This window comes from Topomyia yanbarensis, chromosome 2, assembly GCF_030247195.1.
Source record: "Topomyia yanbarensis strain Yona2022 chromosome 2, ASM3024719v1, whole genome shotgun sequence".
Classification (NCBI taxonomy): domain Eukaryota; kingdom Metazoa; phylum Arthropoda; class Insecta; order Diptera; family Culicidae; genus Topomyia; species Topomyia yanbarensis.
Window position 1 is genome coordinate 207,061,768 of NC_080671.1, and position 24,183 is coordinate 207,085,950.

At 35.6% G+C, this 24,183-nt stretch overlaps 1 protein-coding gene across 8 annotated transcripts in view; it reads right to left on the reverse strand.

Moving 5' to 3' along the window:
- Nucleotides 1-24,183, reverse strand: part of LOC131682789 (probable 3',5'-cyclic phosphodiesterase pde-5) — a 199,387-nt gene that overhangs the window by 156,205 nt on the left and 18,999 nt on the right. For 6 of the 8 annotated variants that reach the window (XM_058964533.1, XM_058964537.1, XM_058964532.1 and 3 more), the window contains 2 exons: nt 803-1,377; nt 51-747 (listed from right to left, as the gene is read on the reverse strand). In XM_058964533.1, coding sequence (XP_058820516.1) covers nt 51-747; nt 803-1,377 — 1,272 coding nt within the window. Of the gene's footprint in view, nt 1-50; nt 748-802; nt 1,404-11,009; nt 11,085-24,183 lie in introns of those variants that run through there. The other 2 variants (XM_058964538.1, XM_058964539.1) reach the window with 2 other exon arrangements.

Consider the following 24,183-nt stretch of genomic DNA (forward strand, 5'->3'; position numbering starts at 1 on the left):
TAGTAAAGTTCTTTTAATCGTTTGCCTATTTCAAATAACTCAATCTATACCTAGTCCACAGTAAACTGCAAACATCTCAAATGCTTCTTCATCCTCTTTATTGAAGTAACCTGCGCGCTTGTTAATCATTTGTACAACGCCAATGACATTTCCGCGTATGAAGATGGGCATGCACAAAATTGATTCTGTCCTATATCCGGTCAGTTGATCGATGGATCTATTGAATCTTGAGTCGGCATAAGCATCGATGATATTAAGAATTTCGCCGGTCATTGCAACCTGTCCGGCTATACCGGTTCCAATAGGAAACCTAATTTCCTTAGGTACTTTGTTTTCATTTTCGTTATCTCCTTTTGAAATTTTATCTTCACAGCCTACGTCAAAAATTGTTGCATATAGCTCTTTGCTTTTTGAATCGACTAGAAACAGGGAAGCTCGATCCGCATCCACAAGTCTTTGAGCAAAATTCATAATTTTTGAAACTAGCATATCCATGCTCACCATATCTTGGAATATAGACTTAACTACTGCCAATAGAAAATCATTAAGTTTCCGCTGTTTCAATCCGACTAGATTCAGATGTGCATAATGTATAGCGATACCACCCCAGACCAGATAGCTGCAGCCTATTTCTTCATCCTCCTCGTAGAACGGTGTACCACAATCTCGACGCCACAGTTCGAGTACAGCTACCAAGGATCCATCAGGATACACGATAGGCTGGCACATTACGTGTGCCATTTCACTCTGTAATAGGTGTTTATAAATAAGAGCTAATAATGTTTTACACTTAGTGACATACCTTATCTAATACATTTAGATCAAATCGATGATCACTGTCTCCTTTGGAAAATCGAATCAGTTCCCTAGTTTTGGCCACATAGTTGGGAATAACTGCATCGGATTTTATTCTTAGGGGCTTCGGATCACCATTTTCGTCAATAAAGTTATTACTTAAGCAAAGATGCAGAGATTCTGCCTCAACAACATCAGTGAGATAAAGCCGGAATCCGTCAGCATTTACAGCCGAACAGATGCAAGATGCCAGCTCCCAAAGTACATGCATTTTGGTGGGTCTTAATTGTAAGGAGTGTATAAGATCCTGTAGCATTTGTCGTTTATCTGCATGAACGCAAAACTTCCATCGACTAAGACTAGTTTTTCTACCATTTTTACCTATAGGTTGAGGAATTTTCCGAGTGCGCTGGGTTTTGCGTATCATCCATCGTTCAAGTTGCTCAAGTTGTATTTCATCCATGACGAAAGTGTCCAGAAAATCAGGATTGGATTGCAAATATTTTGTGACCTGGATAGCAGAAAGATTTGTATTTGTTGCAATGGTCTGATTACGTGGAATTTCGTCTTCATGATGTGGGCCTGCAATTGATGAGAAGATCGGGACACTGCTCATTTATAAACTTATAGACTGGTTACTTGTTAGCACGACACATATTTTGACCATTTGACTTTGGCATGTTCTAATCCTAATCCAAAAACAATTGAAGTAATTAAATATAAAATGAGAACATCTTCACATTCATCAAATTTATGATATCAGCATCATATTTCCCTACTTTAATATTCTAGAAGTGATCAACAAGGTGATCAGTTTATTTTTTTTGTAACCAAGTAAAAGCTGATTTATTAAATTTGGTAATAAAAGCAATTTTGAATTTGTGAAAGTAATAAGCAAAGTATTGTTTCTGTTAGGATTATGATACCAGTAATACCGGCATCGAAAATCCGGGGAATACCGATACACTTTTGGTACCAAAATAATGGTACGGAATAAAAATAAGTAGGTGCCGGTATATTCTGTACCATGCAAAACTTTTGATAAAATTATTTCTATTTTCTATATCTAACGTAGAGCTAAAACTTAACGACAATCAAAATGCCATCGCCTTCAGAAATTTATCCGGTAATAACGGGAGTCAAGTGGCACACTAAATAATAGATCTACCTTTACCAGATCATTTGAAAAGTACATTCATTTTTTTATTTTGTAGCACCGTTTTATCATTATCAAGATGCTACGCATTAAAGGCTATATCATTGATATATGGGACACTATCAAATTCGTGTATTTTTTACCCTTAATTCGTTTTTGCCTTTCTCATATAAAGAAAGGCTATGCAATCACTGTAAAAATCGACTTTTTAACCGAGGCCCGGAGGGCCGAGTGTCATACACCGTTCGATTCAGTTCGTCGAGATCAGCAAATGTCTGTGTGTGTATGTATGTGTGTGTATGTGTGTGTGTGTCATTTAAACTCACAGATTTTCTCAGAGATGGCTGAACCGATTTTCGCAAACTTAGTTTCATCTGAAAGGTATAACGCTCCCATAAGCTACTATTGAATTTTTAGTTGATCCGACTTCCGGTTCCGGAGTTACGGGTTGAAGAGTGCGGTCACACAGCAAATTCCCGTATAAACTGGTACCACCATGATGTTCAAATGATGTAAAACATATTAAAATTGATGTAACATTACTCTAGTTTGCGGGTCTGGATCACTAATGATCAATCAAAGCAGCTTTGACCACATTGGCCACCTATGACGGTTCATGACGCCCCCGGGGAACCCGCCAAGTTCCTAAGCTAATATCACACCCATTCCACAACGAATTCTCTACCGATTTTTACAAACTTGATTTCAAATGAAAGATACAGTAATACCATTGACTGCTGCTGAATTTCATTCGGTTCTGACTCTTGCTTCCGGTCACCAAATTACTTCTAATCGCAAATCTAGATCACTGATTGCCAATCAAACATTCTTTGAATATATTGTCCACTATCGACGATTCCGGAAGTCCGGAATTCCGGGCATATTCCACAATTAAAGTCACATCGGTTCATCGGTGATGATTGAACCGATTTTCTCAAACCAAGTCTCAAATGGAAGGCAAAATATGCAGTTGAGTATTGCGTCGCCTATATAGTTTAATCATCAGACCCTATGGTTAAATAATATTTTGTTTACTTTCATGTAGCTTTCAAATGGTTTACAATATCGCCTTGATGTCAAAGGAAAAGTTGTAGGAAAGTTTATGGGCCTTTTGAAAAACCTATTATTGTTCATGGAGAAACGCGAATAACTTATGAAAAGGTCGTAATAAAACAAAATAATTGTGTTGTTACAACAAAAGTTAAAATATCTCGAGAAATACTACATTTCAGAAATTTTTTGTTATGATCATTTAGATTTAAAAAGGCGTTTAGAATCATATTCAAAAAGAAAATTGTATTTTTGACTGCAAATAGTATGAATTATAAAAATATGTCAAAAGTTGTTGTTAAGAAAACTTTTTTATTGAAAGCTTCTCCATGCTCCAAATACACTAAAAAATTTGCTTTTACGTCTTTAAAACGATAAACATTAGATCTTTGACATTTTATGATGGGGTAACGCGAATAACTTTTGAAAAGAGCATAATTACAGGAATTAATTTTATTTGATGGAGCAAAATTCCAAATATCTCGAAAACTATCGGATTTTGGAAGATTTTTGTTAAATACATTTTGATTTTAAATGATTCTTAGAATTATATTCTGTGATAAAATTACAATTTTGTATGTCTATTAGTATGAAATTTTAAAACATGTATGAAGTTATTGTTAGAAAAACTTTTTTACCGATAAGTTCTTTATTGTGCAATCACATTCAAAGTGTTTCTTTTCTATTAAGGTTTTAGTAGACAAAATAGAAAATTTTTTAAAAAATGGGGTTTTTCGAAATTTAAATTTTTAACATAAATTTTTGTTTTTTTGAGAAGTGGCACCACATTTTTTTCAGTGCATTTTTTTTTGATAGAACCCTGTATACCCTGTAACTCGTTCTCAGTTAGTTTTGCTGTATAAAATACAGTGAACGAACAAAAAAATTTAAAATTTATACACGTAGAAACGTTTACGCCCTTTTGAAAAATTGCTCTTGTATCAAAATATGCCAATTGCCCGAGAATATCATGGAGATTCATACACCGAACACACCTGCAAAGTTTCGTTCGAATCTACGATGGTCATATTTTGCGGTCGGCCGGTTTCTCATGGAATCCCTCCAAATGTCGGTAAGCGAACTAGCAACTTGATAATAAGTAGAGGAAAAACACGAACGAAGCACATGAAGTCGAAGAAAATCGGTATATCGTTGTTTCACTGCCAATGATATCTCCGTCGGCGTGGTTGAGAACTATATGGCTCACGAAAACGGGCATCGATATCGAGAAAAATACCGCCGCCGAGAAATTTTCAGCACCAGCTAGCATATAAATAGGATCGTGTTGCACCAAGAAGGATTAGGTAATGGAGAAAACATAAACGATTAACGCTAAAGAAAAAGAGCAGGAGCACAATCCATCCTAAAGTAATACATAACGATTGGACCCTAGGGATGAGGATTAGGGTAAACAAGAGGTTTAGGTTTACTCGGTAGGCTTAATTACTACAAATCAATGCACTAAGAATCCGATACTACCACGAGCCAGCAGGCAGCGATGTTTGTTGAAGAATCCTTCACGATAACAGACATTGACTCAAGTTGTTGAGCTGAATCGATTGGTACGAAAGATTCGGCCCTCCACGGCTCGGAAGTAATCTTCAGAGTTTAAGAATTTTTGTATCTTGCTTTTATAATAAACATAAAAAATCAAAACCCTGCCTTGGGAATTTTCTGTGCACGTGCCTGGTAACACGTTCTTACTGTTATGGCAGCTGACTAGATTTGGCCAACACGTAACGGGATCATCATAAAATCAATGAAACGTAAAATCCGTTTATTTAAGCACTTTCTAATATATCACCATGTCCCATAATTTAAATTAATAAATAAAAAAAATATAAGTTTGCATTTGATTTGATGGGAGTTAGGTCTAGAATTGTTTAATTAAATTAACTGCCAATTCAAAACACTACCGCTACCACTCTCTTTGGCATCAGCTTTCGATCAAGCCACACGTACAGTGTTTAAGCTCATCCAGCGAATTCAAGAAAAAGGAAGCGATCACACCGTCAGGGAAGAAAATTAATGTAATTAATTTTCGTTGTCTCCGTGATCAAGTCCAGGCGGTATTCGGGTAGAAGTCACCGGTGAACCAAAAACCACCGAGTTCTGTATCGGCAGAGAATTTAGAAAAAATGAGGTGTTCTCTCGTAATCTCACCATCCCGAGCTCGGGTTTAATATTGTGCGCGCGCGTGTGACATAGTGCCACCTTAAGCGAACCCACCGTCCGTTGATGACCCCGCGAGTGTCCGGAATCGTTGGGCTATATAGAAAAAATCCCCCTCCCCCGTAGTCCGTGCTGCGGATAGTGAACCCGTCCCGTAAACCATCCCGGAATTCACCGAAGAAGAGCGACCGTGAGTGTCCGATCGTGATTGCGTGCTCGGCGAGAATAGCGGTCCACGTCCAATGGCAGTTAACCTCTCTAAAGAGCTAATTTAGGCAGCCCTCGAGAGAGTCAAAGGTGAGTCTGCATGCTCATAGCTAAGCGAAGCCTAACTTACAACTTCTTTTGAAATACTTTCATATTCATAGTCTAATCAGTCACGAAAAGCCGGTTTTCTTGCTGAAGGAACAGATCCCTCGCCAAATAATTTTTTCTTGAACTTACCCCCGAAAAAAAACGAGTATCTTCTTTGAACTTTTCCGTGAGCAAAAACCTTGTAGAGTATGAGCCCCGATTTGCTTGAAATTCCCATAGACTTCATCATTACTGTAGACACATCCATCGAGTCAGTACCTGGTCGTACAGGTTTTTTCGCCAAACCATAATTCAAGGTGATGAGATCAGGTTTGATTTTCCGAATGACCTTCAACCACAGTTGACGAGAAAGGATGGCAGTAGTGAGAGCTTCTTTGTACTTTTTAATCACTCGAGCCCCAGGGCATTTAGAATGATCTAACATTATTGCTAGCTCCCAAGTTGACTTTGAAGGTTTTGAGTAATTGTTCACAGTTATTTTTGTTTTCTCCTCCTACTTGAGAAATAACTTGGCACCATGTTGGTACAAAACTGTGAAATAAATAGATCGAGCAAAACTCTTTACAATCAATAAAAAGCTTTTAAAAGCTTGCTGAGATGAGCTCAAACTTTCTAATTTCTCGCGCATTCCGTTGAACGAGGAATCTGCTCAAAATCAATGGAATGCAAAGGCTACTAATACTAGACCAAGCAGAAATATTCGTTTTGCAGAACAACAAAAAATACATGACTGGGCTTTCGTTGAAAAATGAATAGTTTTGGTGATATTTTTTTTTTTAAATTGTGGATTCTGTTTAATTTTAAACAATTAGACATGAACTAATGATATTGAAACTTAATAGACATCACAGACATAATAGACCCAACGAATGTAATTGTTGCATCAAACCAAACAAATGCAGAGGAACCTGGCAATGCAGGAGGCAAATACATTAACAAGGTCTATAATATGTAGGGGTCGTCACAAAAAATCCCACGTTAAACACCAGTCTGTATTATTATAGTGCTAGGATTGCATTGTACGTTGACGTTTCGGCCCCAACAGTCGTTCTTGATGGTGAGTGCCGTTTACATACTTGCTATGTATGGCTTTTTTTATAATATATAGTTATGTGTAGCCCTATCTTATCAACATCCCTACACCGAAACCTCGATTATACCAACGACCGATGAAAAGCTACGACCGTTGAAACGCTTACGCAGCGATCATTAGTTCGACGTTAATGTAAACAATAACTAGCAACCCAGCTTGACAACGCCAGTGGCAAACATCCTCACGACGAAACCTCGATCATACCAACGACCGATGAAAAGCTTATGCAGCAATCAGCCGTTCGACGTTGATGTAAACAAGGACCAGCGATCCAGTGGCAATATGCAGTATAGGCAAAATTAGGTTCGGTTAGCGAGTGCTACACGCAGAAAAAAGATTTGTAGGTTCAATAAAAATATGGATTAAATTCAATAAATAAAATTATTGGTCGGGAGACAATAAATTTATTTATTGAATTAAATAAAATTTATTTATTGTTTCAATAAAAAAGTTTATCGTTTTGCTTTCTAATAATTTTTTTTATTGAAAATAAAAGAAAATTATTGAAATTAAAAATGTTTTTATTGAAAGCAAAAATACATCGTTTTTCTAATAAAAAATATTGTGAAATTAATAATTTTGTTGGTTAAAGTGATAAACAATAATTGATTGAATTCAATAACACATATTTTTGGTTTAAATATGCTAAATTTTTCTGCGTGTAGGCCTTTGTAGATATATTGGTTAGAAATAAAATTCACTTTCAGTTTAAGGTTGAACAGAGAAAGCAGTACTGTAACAGCATTCTACATAAGCTGATTGTTTTTATGAACATCTAAGATACGGTGTGAAAAAACTGCTTTTTTCGTTTTCGATTTTTGCCCATTCTCTGTCCAACCTTAACATAGAAGAAGAATGGTCATCTTTTTAATGTAATTACATATGTAGCGAAGTCAACGGATTGTTTTACGATTCAGTGAAAAGTGAACTGTGCCCGATTCGGGATATCGGCTGGTCGGCACCGCCATCTCTCAACACGTAGAGGACTCGCGCCAATCGACAAGGAATCTGTAACTGAACCGGTGGATTTTAATCCTTCGAAAACAAGATGAACCGTAAGTAACCTTTTTAGTTACTCAAGTGAAGTGAAAATAGTGATTTTAATTGCTCTCTGACCATGGAACGAATAAACATGCAAGCTCTTTTCGATACTGTTCAATCTTTGGAGCAGCGAGTCAGTGCTCTCCAAGAATAAATTAATACCCTCCAGCAGCAACAGCTACACTTACAGCAACAGCAACTGTTGCAGCAACAGGTTGCTCCGCAAATAGAGGACCGAAGGGCTGGTGATTGTTTTTAGAATCCCAGACCTATTAAAAATATTCCATCCTTTGATGGCAATGAAAAAACAACTCGCGTCTTGGTTTTCAACTGCAAGAAAAACGCTCAACATATTTAAAAGCCTTATGCCAGCAGAAATATTAGCTGTATACGAGCAATCGATTATAAACGAAATCGAGGGAAAGGCCCGCGGCGCTATATGTGTGAACGGTAACCCAACAACTTTTGAAGACGCTGCCGAAATTCTCGAAAGCGCATATGGCGATAAACACGATATCGCAATGTACCAAACACAGTTGTGGTCGTTGAAAATGAATGATAAAATTCATCTTCACTACAAGAAAACAAAAGAGATTCTCCAAAACATGAAGAGTCTCGCAAAAAAGATCAAATTTATGAAAGGCACTGGGAAGGAATAAATCAGTTCCTCGAAAAAGAATGCCTAGCTGCCTTCATATATGGGTTAAATAAACAATATTTCAAAAAATTTTATAACCATGATGCACAGGATGAGGAAGAAAACGACTTAATCATCAACAGCAATGATTCTGGCAGTGTACTAGAGGACACAAAATTTTCAGGTAGCGATTTTAGAAAACACAGTGAAATAAATGCAACGGGCTTCCTTTCGTTACAATAAGCTCATCTCATGGAAAAACGGCAAAAATTTTAATTGACAGCGGATCAAATAAAAATTTCATTTCTCCTGATCTCATCTCAAAATCCAAAAGAAGCCCATGTAAACCCCTTACCATTCACAATAATAAAGGTAAACATAAAACCAAATTCAGATTCATAACACAAATTTTTGATCAAAACAAAGATATAGCATTTTACTTATACAAATTCCACAAATTTTTTGATGGAATTCTTGGGTATGAAACGCTTTCAAAGCTTGAAGCTCCACTTGACGTTACAAACCACAAACTAGTACTTCCACAAAAAACCATCAATCTCTAAGTCAGGCAAATGGGACAACGAGAAGTAACCTTGAATGCACATACAGCTACAATTATTAAAATACCAGTTTCTCAACAAAATGGTAACGTATTCTTACGAAAAGACATCAAATTTCAAGGCGTTTGTATACCATGCAGCCTTTATCATGCACAAAATGGCTATATCAGCGCGCTTGCTTCAAACTTGGGTGACTCCGTTACATTTTATTGGAAAAGTCCAGCCGAAACATTACAAATCTCCGAAATAATAGAAGCAAATAACACAAATGCTAGTATACAGCCTGATCCTCAAAATCAATCAGATAATCTTGAAAAACTTATACGGACACAACACTTGAATGCCGAAGAGAAGGAACAACTTCTCAAAATACTTCGACTGTATTCCAACATATTTCATAACCAAGACGAAAAACTTTCTTGTACCACAGCAATTTAGCATAGTATCAAAACGAGAGATGATATTCCTGTACATACTAAAACGTATAGATATCCAAACATCCACAAAGCGGAAGCTGAAAAACAAATTTATGAAATGTTGGCTGACGGTATTATCCAACATTCTATTTCACCATGGATATCTCCTATATGGATTGTTCCAAACAAAAATCCGATGCAAGTGGCAAAAAAATGGAGAATTGTGGTCGATTACAGAAAATTGAACGAGAAAACTGTGGACGACAAATTCCCTATTCCAAACATTGAGAAAATTTTGGACAAATTAGATAGAAGTGTCTACTTCACTACAATTGATTTAAAATCGAGTTTCCACCAGATTGAGGTTGAGAAAATATAGACAAAAAACTGCGTTCAGTACAGAAAAAGGACATTTCGAATTCATAAGAATGCCCTTTGGATTAAAAAAATGCGCCGGCGACGTTTTAACGTGCCATGAATAACATTCTTGGGGATCTAATTGGAAAATGTTGTCTTGTTTACTTTGACGACATAATTATTTCTTTACAAAACACTTGGAAAATCTTAACAATTGAAGACTTATCAAATCGAATTTAAAAGTGCAAATTGATAATGCGAAGTTTTCAAAACAGAGTGTGAGTTCCTAGGCCACATAGTCACACAAGACAGTATCAAGCCTAACGCAGATAAAATCGAAAAAATTCTTAATTGGCCGATACCAAATATAACAACAAATGGTTTTTAGGAATTCTTGGCTATTATATAAAATTCTTCCGGGTTTTCGCTAAATAAACTAAACCTCTTACGAAATGACTAAAAAAAGATGCAAAAATCATTCATAATGACGAATTTGTCAGTTGCTTCAATGATTGCAAACATCTACTAACAACAGATCCGATATTGAAATACCCTGATTTCAACAGGAAATTTATCCTTGAAACAGATGCCAGCGACTTCGCGCTAGGTGCTGTTTTACCTCAAAAACTCGAAGATGGCAAAGAACACCAAGTTTCATATGGTTGAAGAACATTGAATGAAATAGAATGCAACTATTCAGCAACCGAAAAGGAGCTGCTTGGAATATAGTCTGGGCAACGAAGCACTTTAGGCCTTATATTTTTGGTACGCATTTCGAGACAGTGGTTTGGATAGAAAAATGACCTGAACAGAAGGCTACTCTACTGGAAACTAGCCCTTGAGGAGCTCGAATTTGAGATCCAATATAAAAACCTGTTTTAATCCACCTAGAGGTGCAATTGTGCCTTTCTCATTTCTCCAAACTATGATTTAATAGCTGGTTCATACAATATAACATTATGGAAATATATTTCATTCTTATTACACTTGGTAAATATATATTAGAGCACGTTTTTGCATTCATCGCGGTATCGGTTTGAATCGGAGTTTTCTATGTGATCGCCGTAACTCCGGAGCCGGAAGTCGGATGGAGATGGAATTTAATATCAGTTGCCGGGGACGCAACACCTTTCATTTGAGACTAAGTTGATCAAATCGGTCTAGTCCCACTTGTTGGATATTACAGAATTCATTCATAATTAAAATTGTACAATATAATCAACTAAATCCGAAATAGAAAGATTTTGATATTGTTTGATAAAGCTTTCAACCTTCAGTTGCTTCGTTGCTTCTTTTGAAATATGTTTAATGATTAGCTAGTTAAAACCAGCAATGTTAAATTTTTGTTGTTTGTGAATTGGCTCAAGTGGTTGTGTCCAGGCTAAAACAAGCTTTTAAAGCTGAGACAACTACCTACCTGCATAACCGTTATGCCCAGCTTGTATGAACATATTTGCTGTCTCTTACTCGATGTATTTCAGTAGGGTGCGCATCTTGGCTAGTTTGCTGTCAAAATCAATAATAATTTTCAATAACTATTATTTTGAGGATCTCGCAAATCAAATATAAAAACCTGTTTTAATCCACCTAGAGGTGCAATTGTGCCTTTCTCATTTCTCCAAACTATGATTTAATAGCTGGTTCATACAATATAACATTATGGAAATATCTTTCATTCTTATTACACTTGGTAAGTATATATAAGAGCACGTTTTTGCATTCATCGCGGTATCGGTTTGAATCGGAGTTTACTATGTGATCGCCGTAACTCCGGAGCCGGAAGTCGGATGGAGATGGAATTTAATATCAGTTGCCGGGGACGCAACACCTTTCATTTGAGACTAAGTTGATCAAATCGGTCTAGTCATTTTCGAGAAACGAATATAACCGTTATTCTGAATTAGGATGCTTCCGGATCCATCGATTGTGGCCAGTGTGACCAAAGAGACTTTGAATGACTGTTGGTGACCTAGATCTACAAATTCAACAGTTGGAAAAAATTCCGCCTTTTTACATTCATCGCAGAATTCGTTAGAATCGGGATTTGCTGCGTGATCGTACGTATCACCCTGTAACTCAGGAACCAGAACTCGGATCCACACAAAATTCAACAGCAGCTAATGGACCTTTCATTTAAAATCAAGTTTGTCAAAATCGGTTCAGAAAATTCCGAGAAACCGATGTGGATAAATCAACAAATTTTGTTTTGTAACCATACTCTTCAACTCGTAATCCGGAACAAGATGTCGGTTGAAAATGAAATTCAATAGCAACCTATGGGAATATGATACCTTTCATTTGAATCTTAGTTTGTAAAAATCGGTTCAGCCATCTCCGAGAAACCGATGTGGACATTTTGTTAACAAATCCGCACATACACACACATACATACATACATACATACATACATACATACATACATACACACATACATACACACATACATACACACATACATACACACAGATATTTTGCGATCTCGGCGAACTGAGTCGAATGTTATATAAAACTCGGCCCTCCGGGCCTCGGTTAGAAAGTCGGTTTTTGGAGCAATTGCATAACCTTTCTATGTGAAAAAGGCAAAAGAATAATATTTAATTAGCTTAATCAGCATGAGTTCAATGTTATCTTCATGTGATTATATTTTGAAATGTTGGTGGAATGGGTTTGAAAGTGGAAGGAATGAGGGGTTAGTAGAGTGGGAGTGGAAGATGCGTCAGAAATCCTTCATCTTATTTCGGTATACGGGGTGGATGAAGGAAATGCGGGCGTGAGGGTGGTCCAAGAGGAGGGGAGTGATGAAGGAGGGAGGTGTAAGGGCAAGGCGGGGGGAGGGGTTTTAACGCAATACTCAACTGCATATTTTGCCTTCCATTTGAGACTTGGTTTGAGAAAATCGGTTCAATCATCACCGAAGAACCGATGTGAATTTAATTGTGGAATATGCCCGGAATTCCGGACTTCCGGAATCGTCGATAGTGGACAATATATTCAAAGAATGTTTGATTGGCAATCAGTGATCAAGATCTGCGATTAGAAGCAATTTGGTGACCATTTTAGCCTCTGAGGTATTGCGATTGTACCGATTTATATGGGAAATTCCAGTGTATCCTTATAAACACCCCGGTAACTCCGGAAGCAAGAGTCAGAACCGAATGAAATTCAGCAGCAGTCAATGGCATTACTGTATCTTTCATTTGAAATCAAGTTTGTAAAAATCGGTAGAGAATTCGTTGGGGAATGGGTGTGGTATTAGCTTAGGACCTTGGCGGGTTCCCCGGGGGCGTCATGTACCGTCATAGGTGGCCAATGTGGTCAAAGCTGCTTTGATTGATCATTAGTGATCCAGACCCGCAAACTAGAGTAATGTTACATCAATTTTAATATGTTTTACATCATTTGAACATCATGGTGGTACCAGTTTATATGGGAATTTGCTGTGTGACCGCACTCTTCAACCCGTAACTCCGGAACCGGAAGTCGGATCAACTAAAAATTCAATAGCAGCTTATGGGAGCGTTATACCTTTCGGATGAAACTAAGTTTGCGAAAATCGGTTCAGCCATCTCTGAGAAAATTGTGTGAGTTTAAATGACACACACACATACACACACACATACATACACCCACAGACATTTGCCGACCTCGACGAACTGAATCGAATGGTGTATGACACTCGGCCCTCCGGGCCTCGGTTAAAAAGTCGATTTTTACAGTGATTGCATAGCCTTTCTTTATATGAGAAAGGCAAAAAGGAACCCTAAACGGCAATGCAGACGCTCTTTCACGTATAAACCCTGAACCAATAAGCAAAATAGAGGTTAATTAAAATTCAACCACAGACGACAGCATGACTCAACATTCAGCGGATATCGACGACAACTTCTACGTAAAGGCCTTTGAATGAGTTCAGAAACCAAATAGTCTTGGAAACCAGTAATGAAACCAGTGCGACAATCTTCAGGAATTATCATAGAATAACTTTCAAAAGTCCCTCATTTACCCCAGAAATGCTTACTAATATTCTTAGAGACTATATTCTATTCTATTTAATCAGCCAGCACTGCGAATAAACTTTATTCCATATCGAATTTGGCATCTCAAGAGATAGGGGATAGGTGAGACGTCCCACTTGTTGGATATTACAGAATTCATTCATAATTAAAATTGTACAATATAATCAACTAAATCCGAAATAGAAAGATTTTGATATTGTTTGATAAAGCTTTCAACCTTCAGTTGCTTCGTTGCTTCTTTTGAAATATGTTTAATGATTAGCTAGTTAAAACCAGCAATGTCAAATTTTTGTTGTTTGTGAATTGGCTCAAGTGGTTGTGTCCAGGCTAAAACAAGCTTTTAAAGCTGAGACAACTACCTACCTGCATAACCGTTATGCCCAGCTTGTATGAACATATTTGCTGTCTCTTACTCGATGTATTTCAGTAGGGTGCGCATCTTGGCTAGTTTGCTGTCAAAATCAATAATAATTTTCAATAACTATTATTTTGAGGATCCCGCAAAAATAAAAAAAAACTAATAACATATTTTATTTTTTTGTTGAAATCAACTAATTAGGATAACAAGAATTGGTTTTGTTATTTTTTTCATCGAATGGCTTTCAGTGCACTATTGATCCAGTCTATAATCAGAAACATTATTATTCGGAACTAAAATTCAAAATTCAACAAATAGTTTCTAAAGCTCGAGAATTCATCTTACATCCCAACATTGCAATAGAACATTGTGAGACAAAAGAAGAACAAACTGTGGATAAAAATAGAGTGATTAAATAACAACAAATCTAATTATATTATGATTTGATAAAACTAAAATGGTAACCTTAACTTAACAAAACTAGAATAAACGTGACTAGCAGCATGATACTAGCTCAAAAAACAAGAAACTGAGTGAAACGGTAAAAACAAGCCTGCCAATAGGTATCATTAGTAGTAAGACCTTGAAAACAACTAAAACCTACAAAATATTATATACAGAAAATCATATATCATCCCCGTAAAAGGAAGGGAACAATTGCATTATTCTCAGCTCTTCCCTAAAAGTTCAAAATTTAATTATTTAGAAACAAAAACAAAAAAGTTAAAAAAAACAACAAAAGTAGAAGAAAAAGAAGAAAAAATGGAAAAATTTGTAATAAAACTAAGATATGATTTTATAGGCATCTGGAGTGTATCAAATGATTTCAGCTAAAGTCTCATTAATTTTCTGTAGGGGATAGGTGTGACGTCCCACTAATTAAATTATACCGTGTTATATATTGAGACATTCACTGAAACTTACACGCCGCATCAACTGCTTACTAAAGGCCGTCCTAAGGTTGCCAGCAAGGTTTTGGTGTAACTGTTATATGTATTTGCTATTTGCGATAGTAATAAGCCTCCCATTATGGTTTAAACACCCGATCAGAACGACATAACAGAAAGCTATCAAATTTATATCTCATGTTGATATTTATTACTCACTGTGTTATTTTTGTGATATCCCAATCAGCAAGGCAAGCCAACTTATATCAAGATTATATCTTCTGGTGATATCATTGAACTGCTAATATGATTTTAATGTACGCATATAACGATGGTGTTATAATATATTACATATTCTTTCACAATTATTATTGATTGCTAACTCTAAATTGTAAAGGGGCAAATGACCAGTTGGTTAAAGCCCCAATAAACAAATCAATCAATCAACTGTGAATGATTGTTATATTATACAAATGACTGTCTATTTGCTAATACGCTGAAGCCTCTTTTTATGCGTATATATTCAACTTTTTAAAGCAAATTTTCGAAGTTTTTATTGATTTCCTTATGTTTGCGTTTTCCACATGGATATTCAAAGTTCCACTATTTTGAGAATAGATAAGTTTTAGATGCAAGTGGTCTGAAAACTTGAAAGTAAGGTGTTTAACTTACTTGGTTGCATTTTGATTAAGAGATTACCTGTTTTTTGAGACACTCGTCTGACGCGCAACTTCGAATATGTGGCATATGATTTCAATGTTGAAGCCTTTATTCAAAAAGTTTTGGAATCGTAAAGTTATCAATAAGCTATTCTAAAGATTATAATTTTCATATAAAACTTTTTTTAAAGAAGATGCAGGAAGTATCAAACACTCCAGATGAAATAAAGAAACGCGGATTCAAATAAAAAAAACATTTTTAAACTATTTGTTATGGTTTAGTCAAATAAGTATATAAATAATTTTCTTTTAATTAATTGTGCATATTGCGAAAACGAATTTTCAGAACTTAAACAACTGTTTGATATATACTGATTTCCACAAAACCGTTATTAATTTTGAGTATCTTCGAGGATCTTCAGTCCGATTTCTCCAATTTATGCGGGTTTTTCATAAACAACCGAAACTTGTCCAGTTTGTGGGTATCTTGTTTTGTGCGTTCGAGTTACCAAAGCATTGTAATTTTTTCATTTAAACTCCCGCATAAAAATAGTTGAGTTTGAGATTGTTGTATTCCCTCATTCCACCTAAGACAGTTTGACATTTACAATGAACTGACAATTGTTTTGAATGCGCATATGTACTAATGTTTCCGTTGTATTCGATGGTTCTTCGTTCGTTTTAAAAAAACATCGAACTAACAAATTTTCGTAACAATCAAGATATTTGATTCATTTTGTAGAAAGTTAAAAAAGGAAGAATGCGACCTGTTCAAATTGTTGAAAAATTAATATTTGTGAGTATGCTGCATAAAGCTATCAATATTCCAAAAGGGCCTAGAAATCTTTGAATATATACATATCCCAGCTGGTATTGTTGTTTGCTGTTACAATTTAAATATGTGTTTTAGATAGTGCTTGAAAGAGCTAAAAACTTTAATGTAAAAATATTGAATAATTTCCTCCATAAAACTAAACAAATTTAGAAAAGAAAATGTATTTTTGAAAACATGAAATATTCCAAAATTTGTCACACCGAAGAATCCTCAACAATTTCTCGACTTTTATGATTATCTGTTATAATATTCGCAGATAGATTGAACTATTGTAAAAAATTGTATTTCTACGAATTTATTAGATATGAGATTATTGTACTGGTTTGCTTAATCTTCCCCATATAAATAATGACAATAAGAAAACCCCGAAAACAACTTTACTCGAAATCTCAAAATGCAAGCCTCAAAACTTTGGTATTTGTTTCTTTGAATCCATATCGTATTCTCCGTAAAATAATGTAGGTAACTTATCCGCTCAATGTTACCATATCGCATCGACATTATTTCGAAAAATCGTGTAAATTATGTTAACGTACAAGAGAAGCACCGAAGCGCACTATTCAGAATCTAAAAATAGCCCCAAATTTCTAATCTGAAAAGACATCATAAAGCTTTCTAGTCTATCGTAATATAGGCAGCTGTAGTAGTGAGTAAAACTGCATGAAAACAAAGTGTATGACACAAGGAAAACAAACAGTTCTTAGGCTTTGGCAAAGTTCAATGTGTGCGTTCTAGAAACAAGATGCATCTATAATCGTTTTGCCCTTGACGGACTCGAGGAATATTATGCTACCATTAAACATCAGTCGAAAGCAACGTTGTTGGTTCATGCAGGAAACATCCACATAAAACTCAGAATACCCAGGTTCAAATCCCTATAATCCACAAATAACCATCAGCGTGTCATATATTCGTAATAACAATCAGCCAGCATGTATGCAATCATTTGACCAAACTATAAAAAGCTTTTGCTATATGAAGCTTTTTGCTGCCAAACGAAAACGCCTTAATGTATGCTATATTTTTCTATTCTATTCTATTCTATTTTTAGACTTGCACGCTAAATTCGTTGATACTATACAATAGGTAATAAAACCTATATTGGCAGTGGGGGAACCTAACAAAATTTGTTATAATTCTGATAGAAGCCAATCACAGGTTGTCATATTTTTGATATATACCAGAAGAATTTCTGTTATGTTTTCTGTTATTTTACCAACTAACGAGACCAAAATTATAACACAACTTGTTATCATAACAAAGTAACTCAGTCTGTAATAATTTTGTTATTTCTTTCTGATCGGGCACAAGGACAATTTTTAAAACAGAATTTGATTGAAAAGTATAGCTCATTAAACCAATTTTATCAATTCTGTAATCCAAAAAGAATTTTAGAATTATACTGATCGTGGAGAATTTGGCACCACTTGCATCTGTTATACTCAACCTGCACAAATCATTGCATAACGCAGGGCAGATTTTTGGAATAACTTGTTCTCATTCAGCCTTTCGTTATACAAATTTCCGATATTATGACAGATTGACTAAGTGTGGTGTTTCATGAAGCGCGGCTGTTCCTTTCGATCGGGAAATGCTGCGTGGAATTTTGGGAAAAAGCGCAAATAAAGTGCGAATGTACTCAATCAAACTTTATTCGCACAGCACACCGGTGACCAGCTCGAGCGATCGATCACCGAGGTCTATTGTCGACGCTGTACATTTGATGACGTGCAAGGTACGGCGCAGCAAAATTGTCACTCCAGGCATCTAACGCTATGACCCTATGTATTGTGTATCGATGTATGCATGACAATCGTCATGCATATAAAATCTAAATATTGAATAAAATCAATCATTCTAAATAAGACCTACTTACAATACTATCGCGTATTGTAGAACTTGCTAATATGCATCATTTTGATAATAATAAAGGTGGTGTTTGTTATTTACTATTTTGAAGAAAATTAGCAAAAACGCTAATAATACAGTAACTTTGACCTAATTTACTTTTAAAAGAGTACTCAATTCACTTCAAACTTCACTTAAACTTAATTACTGAAAGATATGAGTACATTATTTAATATGAAATTTTCTCGCCCCTCTAATGAAACCGATAGAGTTGAAATACAAAGCGTACTTTTTGAGCTAGAGGCGTTCAAATACAATTTTTCACTGCTTTAAAAGAAAAATTTATCTGAAATTAGGAGTACCCCCTTAAGGGCAAATACGGTGCCAGTCAATCTTATGGGAAAACCTGTTGGATTAACCTAGTGGTGCAATTGTGCCTTTCTCATTTCTCCAAACTACAATTCCTTTGCTAGTTATGTTCGATATAATGGTGGTAATGTTTACTACATACTAGCTGTAACCCGGTGCGCTTCGCTACACCCATCAGGACTAAACGAAATATTTTAAAAATACTAAAAATACCAAATATTTTTGCTCGCGGATAGACAATGTTCTTAGTTTGACCACCTGGAGCACAATTAAATTAATTGCTCTGTTTTTCTACACACAATCGTTTGAAAACCCTTGATATCATTCAAATTCGAGGTACATCTGCTCCTTTATATTTTCTAGCTACAATGGTCGCTTAAATGAAATTTTTCAACCAATGCACAGTTGTGGTGGGTCGATGTTGCGCAGTAACTAATATAATAGGCACACAAAGTTTCAATTGCAACACATGCGGTGCACAGTGTTGCAAAACGACGTCTTCACGATCAAAATTTAATAACCTGATCCATTGGTTTTGGAGAATGGATTTTTTCGAAGAATTTTCTGGATATAAATAGATACATGTTTTGATATAATAAATTGAGTGATTAATCCCCTAAAAGTGAGATACAAAATTTATTTCCCCAAATAATTTAGCTAGAAGCTCACTGTCTTCAGTAAAGTTCTAGAAAATATTATTGTGAAAATCTTTACTGAAGATACTAAAGCTCTATATAGTAACAGTAGCGAGATATGTAGGATTGCTTGGGATAGACCCCTTCAAAACAGTTTTCGAATATAACTTACGATTACTTTTTATTATTAAAAGTGTCTTCTACAAAGTTGTTAAAAGCGATAAAATACACATTTTTATAACAACGATGAATCTGTAGCTCTCGAAACAACAAAGTTATTGTCAATTTTTGAATATTTTTTTATCAATTTACACCTTAACAACTTCCTTAATCGCAAAAATTCGTAGAAAGAACTTTATTTTTTCGATTAAATATAAAAACCTTCGTCTGACGGAGACTGCTGGGTTGGTAACGTATAAAACCAATACTCCTGAAAGCATGGTGGATCGACTGAATTGAATAATTCAATACGATAATCCATAGTTTTATATGTGTAACAGAATTACCATCGATTTTATTTTGGATGGAGTAGTGTATGAAATTGAAGTCAATTTACGCAATCGATTAATTCTTCAACAGATTGTATTATGTTTCAAAATCATGTGGAAATGTGGTGCAAGTTATTGTTGCATCGATTAACATTTTCCCAACCCATATATCTAACTTTTTGGCGAATTAACCTGCGAAGGTGACTATAAGAATCATTCAATAAAAGTATGCACATATAGTGAAAAGTTCTGTTTTCGAAACATATTTCCAATGATACGAAGACATAACGGAGTGTTGGTGGACGTGGGTACAGTTAATTCATAAAAAATGGTGCATTTAAAAAAATATTTTGGCGATACAGAAAGTGTTAGTATATTCATTCACTTTCCATATATTTACTGCACAATTGAACAGTATTTCTTCAAATATCATAGCAGAATACTAAAAATTGAGCCAGTGACAGAAAATCTCTGGAGGTATCTCGTTTAAAACTTGCTTTGTGGTGTAAATCATAAATGAAGATATATTGGACCAATCGTTTTCAAGGTTTGTACAGTTTTTCTACATATCCCCAGGTATTGATCGAAGCTTTTATTTTTTTCTTAATATTTGAATTTTTTATAGCATTCTGCAGCTAAAAATGCATTTTTCGGTAAAAAAAATCATGAAACTTATTTTTGTGAACAAAGTTATGATCTTTAATGATGTTATGATATGAAGGAGAACTGTGCAAAATTTCAAACAATTTGGTTCAGTAGATTTAAAGTTATTCTGTACATTGCATTTATTCGTGGTGTCTCCTGAAGATTTTCAATATTTTGCGGTGAACATTAAGGAAAATATTGCTTAAATGTTGCATTATTGTCTGAATAGACTAACACTCTCGGTATCGCCAATTTTTTTTTAAGCACGATATTTTTTCAACAATAATCCTACGCCCTTAAGCAAGAACTGATTTCATCAGTAGGTGTCGACTAACGGATAAAATTTGACGAAGATCGCGGACCACGCTACCAAATATTCGATTAGTTCCTTTTATGGATCATCGTGAATTCGTCCTATATAACAGTGTTGCATTCTTTTAGCATTTTGCTTACATCCGAATTTTGATTGATATTGTAAGTAACGTTTTCCGCAAGCGCAAGATTTAGTGGCTGTTTTAGGGCAGAGCTGTTCGTCCATAATCCAGCAATGTTGATTTAACTTGATGAAGCGATCGCAGGTGCAATTTTCAATTTAATTTTCGACAAATTCATGCGATTCATCAGTATTATATTCATTCGCGTAATAGATCTCTATCAAATAAATTCTTGCCATTTCATTTATGTGCTGGTAAACATACATGCAACAAAATTTTAGATTTTTGAAGTAATTGATAGATATTGCATCAGAAACCCTCCCTCTCCTTCAGATTCCGAAACCAACAATCATGTCCACCGTTTTGGTGCCAAATCATATATAATATATATAGCAAAAAAAAGTTCTTCAATACACCCCTCTCCCTTTCCTCGGATTAGGTACTTCTCACCCTTCCCATCGATCACAAAAACCACCCCATGACCATCTCCTTAGTGGAAATAATACTTATGTCAAAATTGAATTCCTTGCTAATAATCACATTGAATGAATAGATAAGGATTACTTCAGAACCCTCCCCCCCCTTTCTTGGTCCACCCCATCATCCATCGGCTCAGTGGGAGAAATACATATGTCAAATACTAATAAATATGGAGATATAAATAATTCTTTGCCTAAAAAACAACCCCCCCCCCAAAAAAACATTCCATGAACATCTTCTTGGGATAAAGAATACGTATGCCAAATTTCATCAAGATCGGACTTGTAGTTTAGAAGTAGTTAGCGGACCATACATACAAACATACATTAATTTATATATATATATATATATATATATATAAATATATATATATATATATATATATATATATATATATATATATATATATATATATATATATATATATATATATATATATATATATATATATATATATATATATATATATATATATATATATATATATATATATATATATATATATATATATATATATATATATATATATATATATATATATATATATATATATATAGATAGATTCAGTACGATTTGCACATACATACAATGGGTCAACAGCCACGAAATTGAGATGCTATATGTCGACGCTAAAACACTTGAAATCAACGGTGGATCCAGGTGGATGGTCTGGAGGAGTCCGGACCCCACCAAAAATTTGTAACTTGTTAAGAAATTTTAAATTAGTAAGAAAGTAGTTTCGAACTCAAAATCATTTCAAACCAAATTTTTACTGGTGTTTATTGAATGCGGTTATTGCGTATTACCTAATGTTTTCCCTGCAAAATCGAAATTTCAGACCCACTAGAAAAATGAATAACCCACATCTGAACCACCAGCCTACCTTGGTATACCCACCAGGTGAAGGCGATTGGGATGAAAGAGGGGTGTGTGGATGAGTTGGGGGCTTGATGGGGGGAGGGGTATTTAATGGGAGGGGACTTTGTGGGGGATTAGGGAAGGGTGGTATTGGGGAGGGGGGGGGGTAACCTCTCATCACATACCACTAGCTGCACCCCTGTTAAAACACAGACAAACTATATAAGGAAAAAATAGGGGGGATTAGGTTGACGAAGTTTGTGCAAATCGGTCCAGCCATCTCTGAGAAACAGTGTATGTGTGCCACACACATACACACATACATACATACACACAGACATTTTCCGCTCTACGCACTGAGTAGAATGGTACATGACACACGGCCCTCCGGACTGGGATTAAGTTGACGATGTTCAGAGTGCATATTTTTGATACCGTTGTGGTACCAGTTTATATGGGAATTAGCTTTGTGGCCGCGCTCTTCAGCCTGTAACTCAGGAACCGGAAGTCCAATAAAAAAATCAATAGCCGATGGGAGGTTGCACCTTTCATTTGAGACTAAATTTGTGCTAATCGGTCCAGTCATCTCTGAGAAACTCTCTAGGGGTGTACCAATTTCAGAAAAAAAACAGTTTCCTCATGCACACATACACACACACAAACATTTTCAAATCTCGACGAACTGAGTCGAATGGTATATGACACACGACCCTCAGTTCCGAGAGTAGGTTGATGATGTTCAGAGTGGTTGCATAAGGGGCGTCCATAAATAACGTTGCATTTTTTGAGTGATTTTTAACACCCCCTCCCCCATCGTAGCATTGCGTCACAAAACTCTAAATACCCCACCCCCTGGTAATTACGTAGCTTAACGGTAACCCTTCCCCCCTTGTCCCCGTAAAAAATAAAAAAAATATTAAAAAACTATGTTAGTTAGATGTAACGGGTAAGGTTGTAGTGACATCAAGTTTACCCCAATTCCCCTTTATAAAAGATACGTAGCATGACATGACCCCCTACCCCCATGTCGTCACACATCATCACAAAATACAAAACTCCCGCTCCCTCATATAATGGTACGTCATTTATAAATGGTCCCTAACCTTTCTATATGAGACAGGCAAAAATACGGTTTTTTAAGCAAAGTTTCGTAGTTTGAACAGTACTTTGCAGAAGAAACCAAATCGATAAGAAGAAGTTTTTTTTGCGCGGTTTTATTAATTACCGCAGCTTTTTACGCGTACTTTTGAATTACGCGGTTTTTTACGCGCACGTATCCCCGCGTAAAAAAACCTGAGTGTATGTCCAACAGATACATTTGGGTTTGAAAACCTAAGAGTTCCCAAAAGTTTCTCTGGACTGAGTGAAGGCCATGCATGATTTCCCGACACTGAATTCAATTTGAGTAGCGCAGTAGGGTAACATGGTACAGTACGCCCCACCGTACCTGAATTATCTAAAAAGTAAAAATGGCTGATAACAGCCTCGTTTCATGAAATCAACGTACTAAGTTAGTTTAGTATTTTTAATATGTTGCAAAACAATAATATACAGAAAAGTTTCAAAAGAGCTATTTTGATGTAAGTTCCCACCTTTTCCAATAGCATTACACCCAGTTACCAATCGGATTTGATAGAACTAGTTCAAGTAGCTTACTAGAATATTATAGTTACTATCTTAGTTTTTAGTTTGGCTTAAACTATGTGTGCGTGTAGAATTATTCATATATTCACAACAGCTCATCGCCGGCTAAAATGCCCCACCCATTGTTGTGAGACATACTCACCGACAGACTTGTTATAAACACTTCAACACACAATGAGGGCTAATAGAGTAAACAGCTCTAATACGCCCTCCTTAAGCAAAAATAGCTATATTTCACCATTCGACACTATGATCTCCACACCAACTACTCTAATTTATTGTTATATTAGTTAGCAATTAGTACCCGTTTCATTTTTTATAAAAAAACATCCTGATACAAGTAGATAAGTATTATTAAACATTAAACAAAGATGCCTAAATTTTTTTTTCGTTTTTTCTTTCACCCAGGGTAAAATGCCCCCGGTTAATTCATTC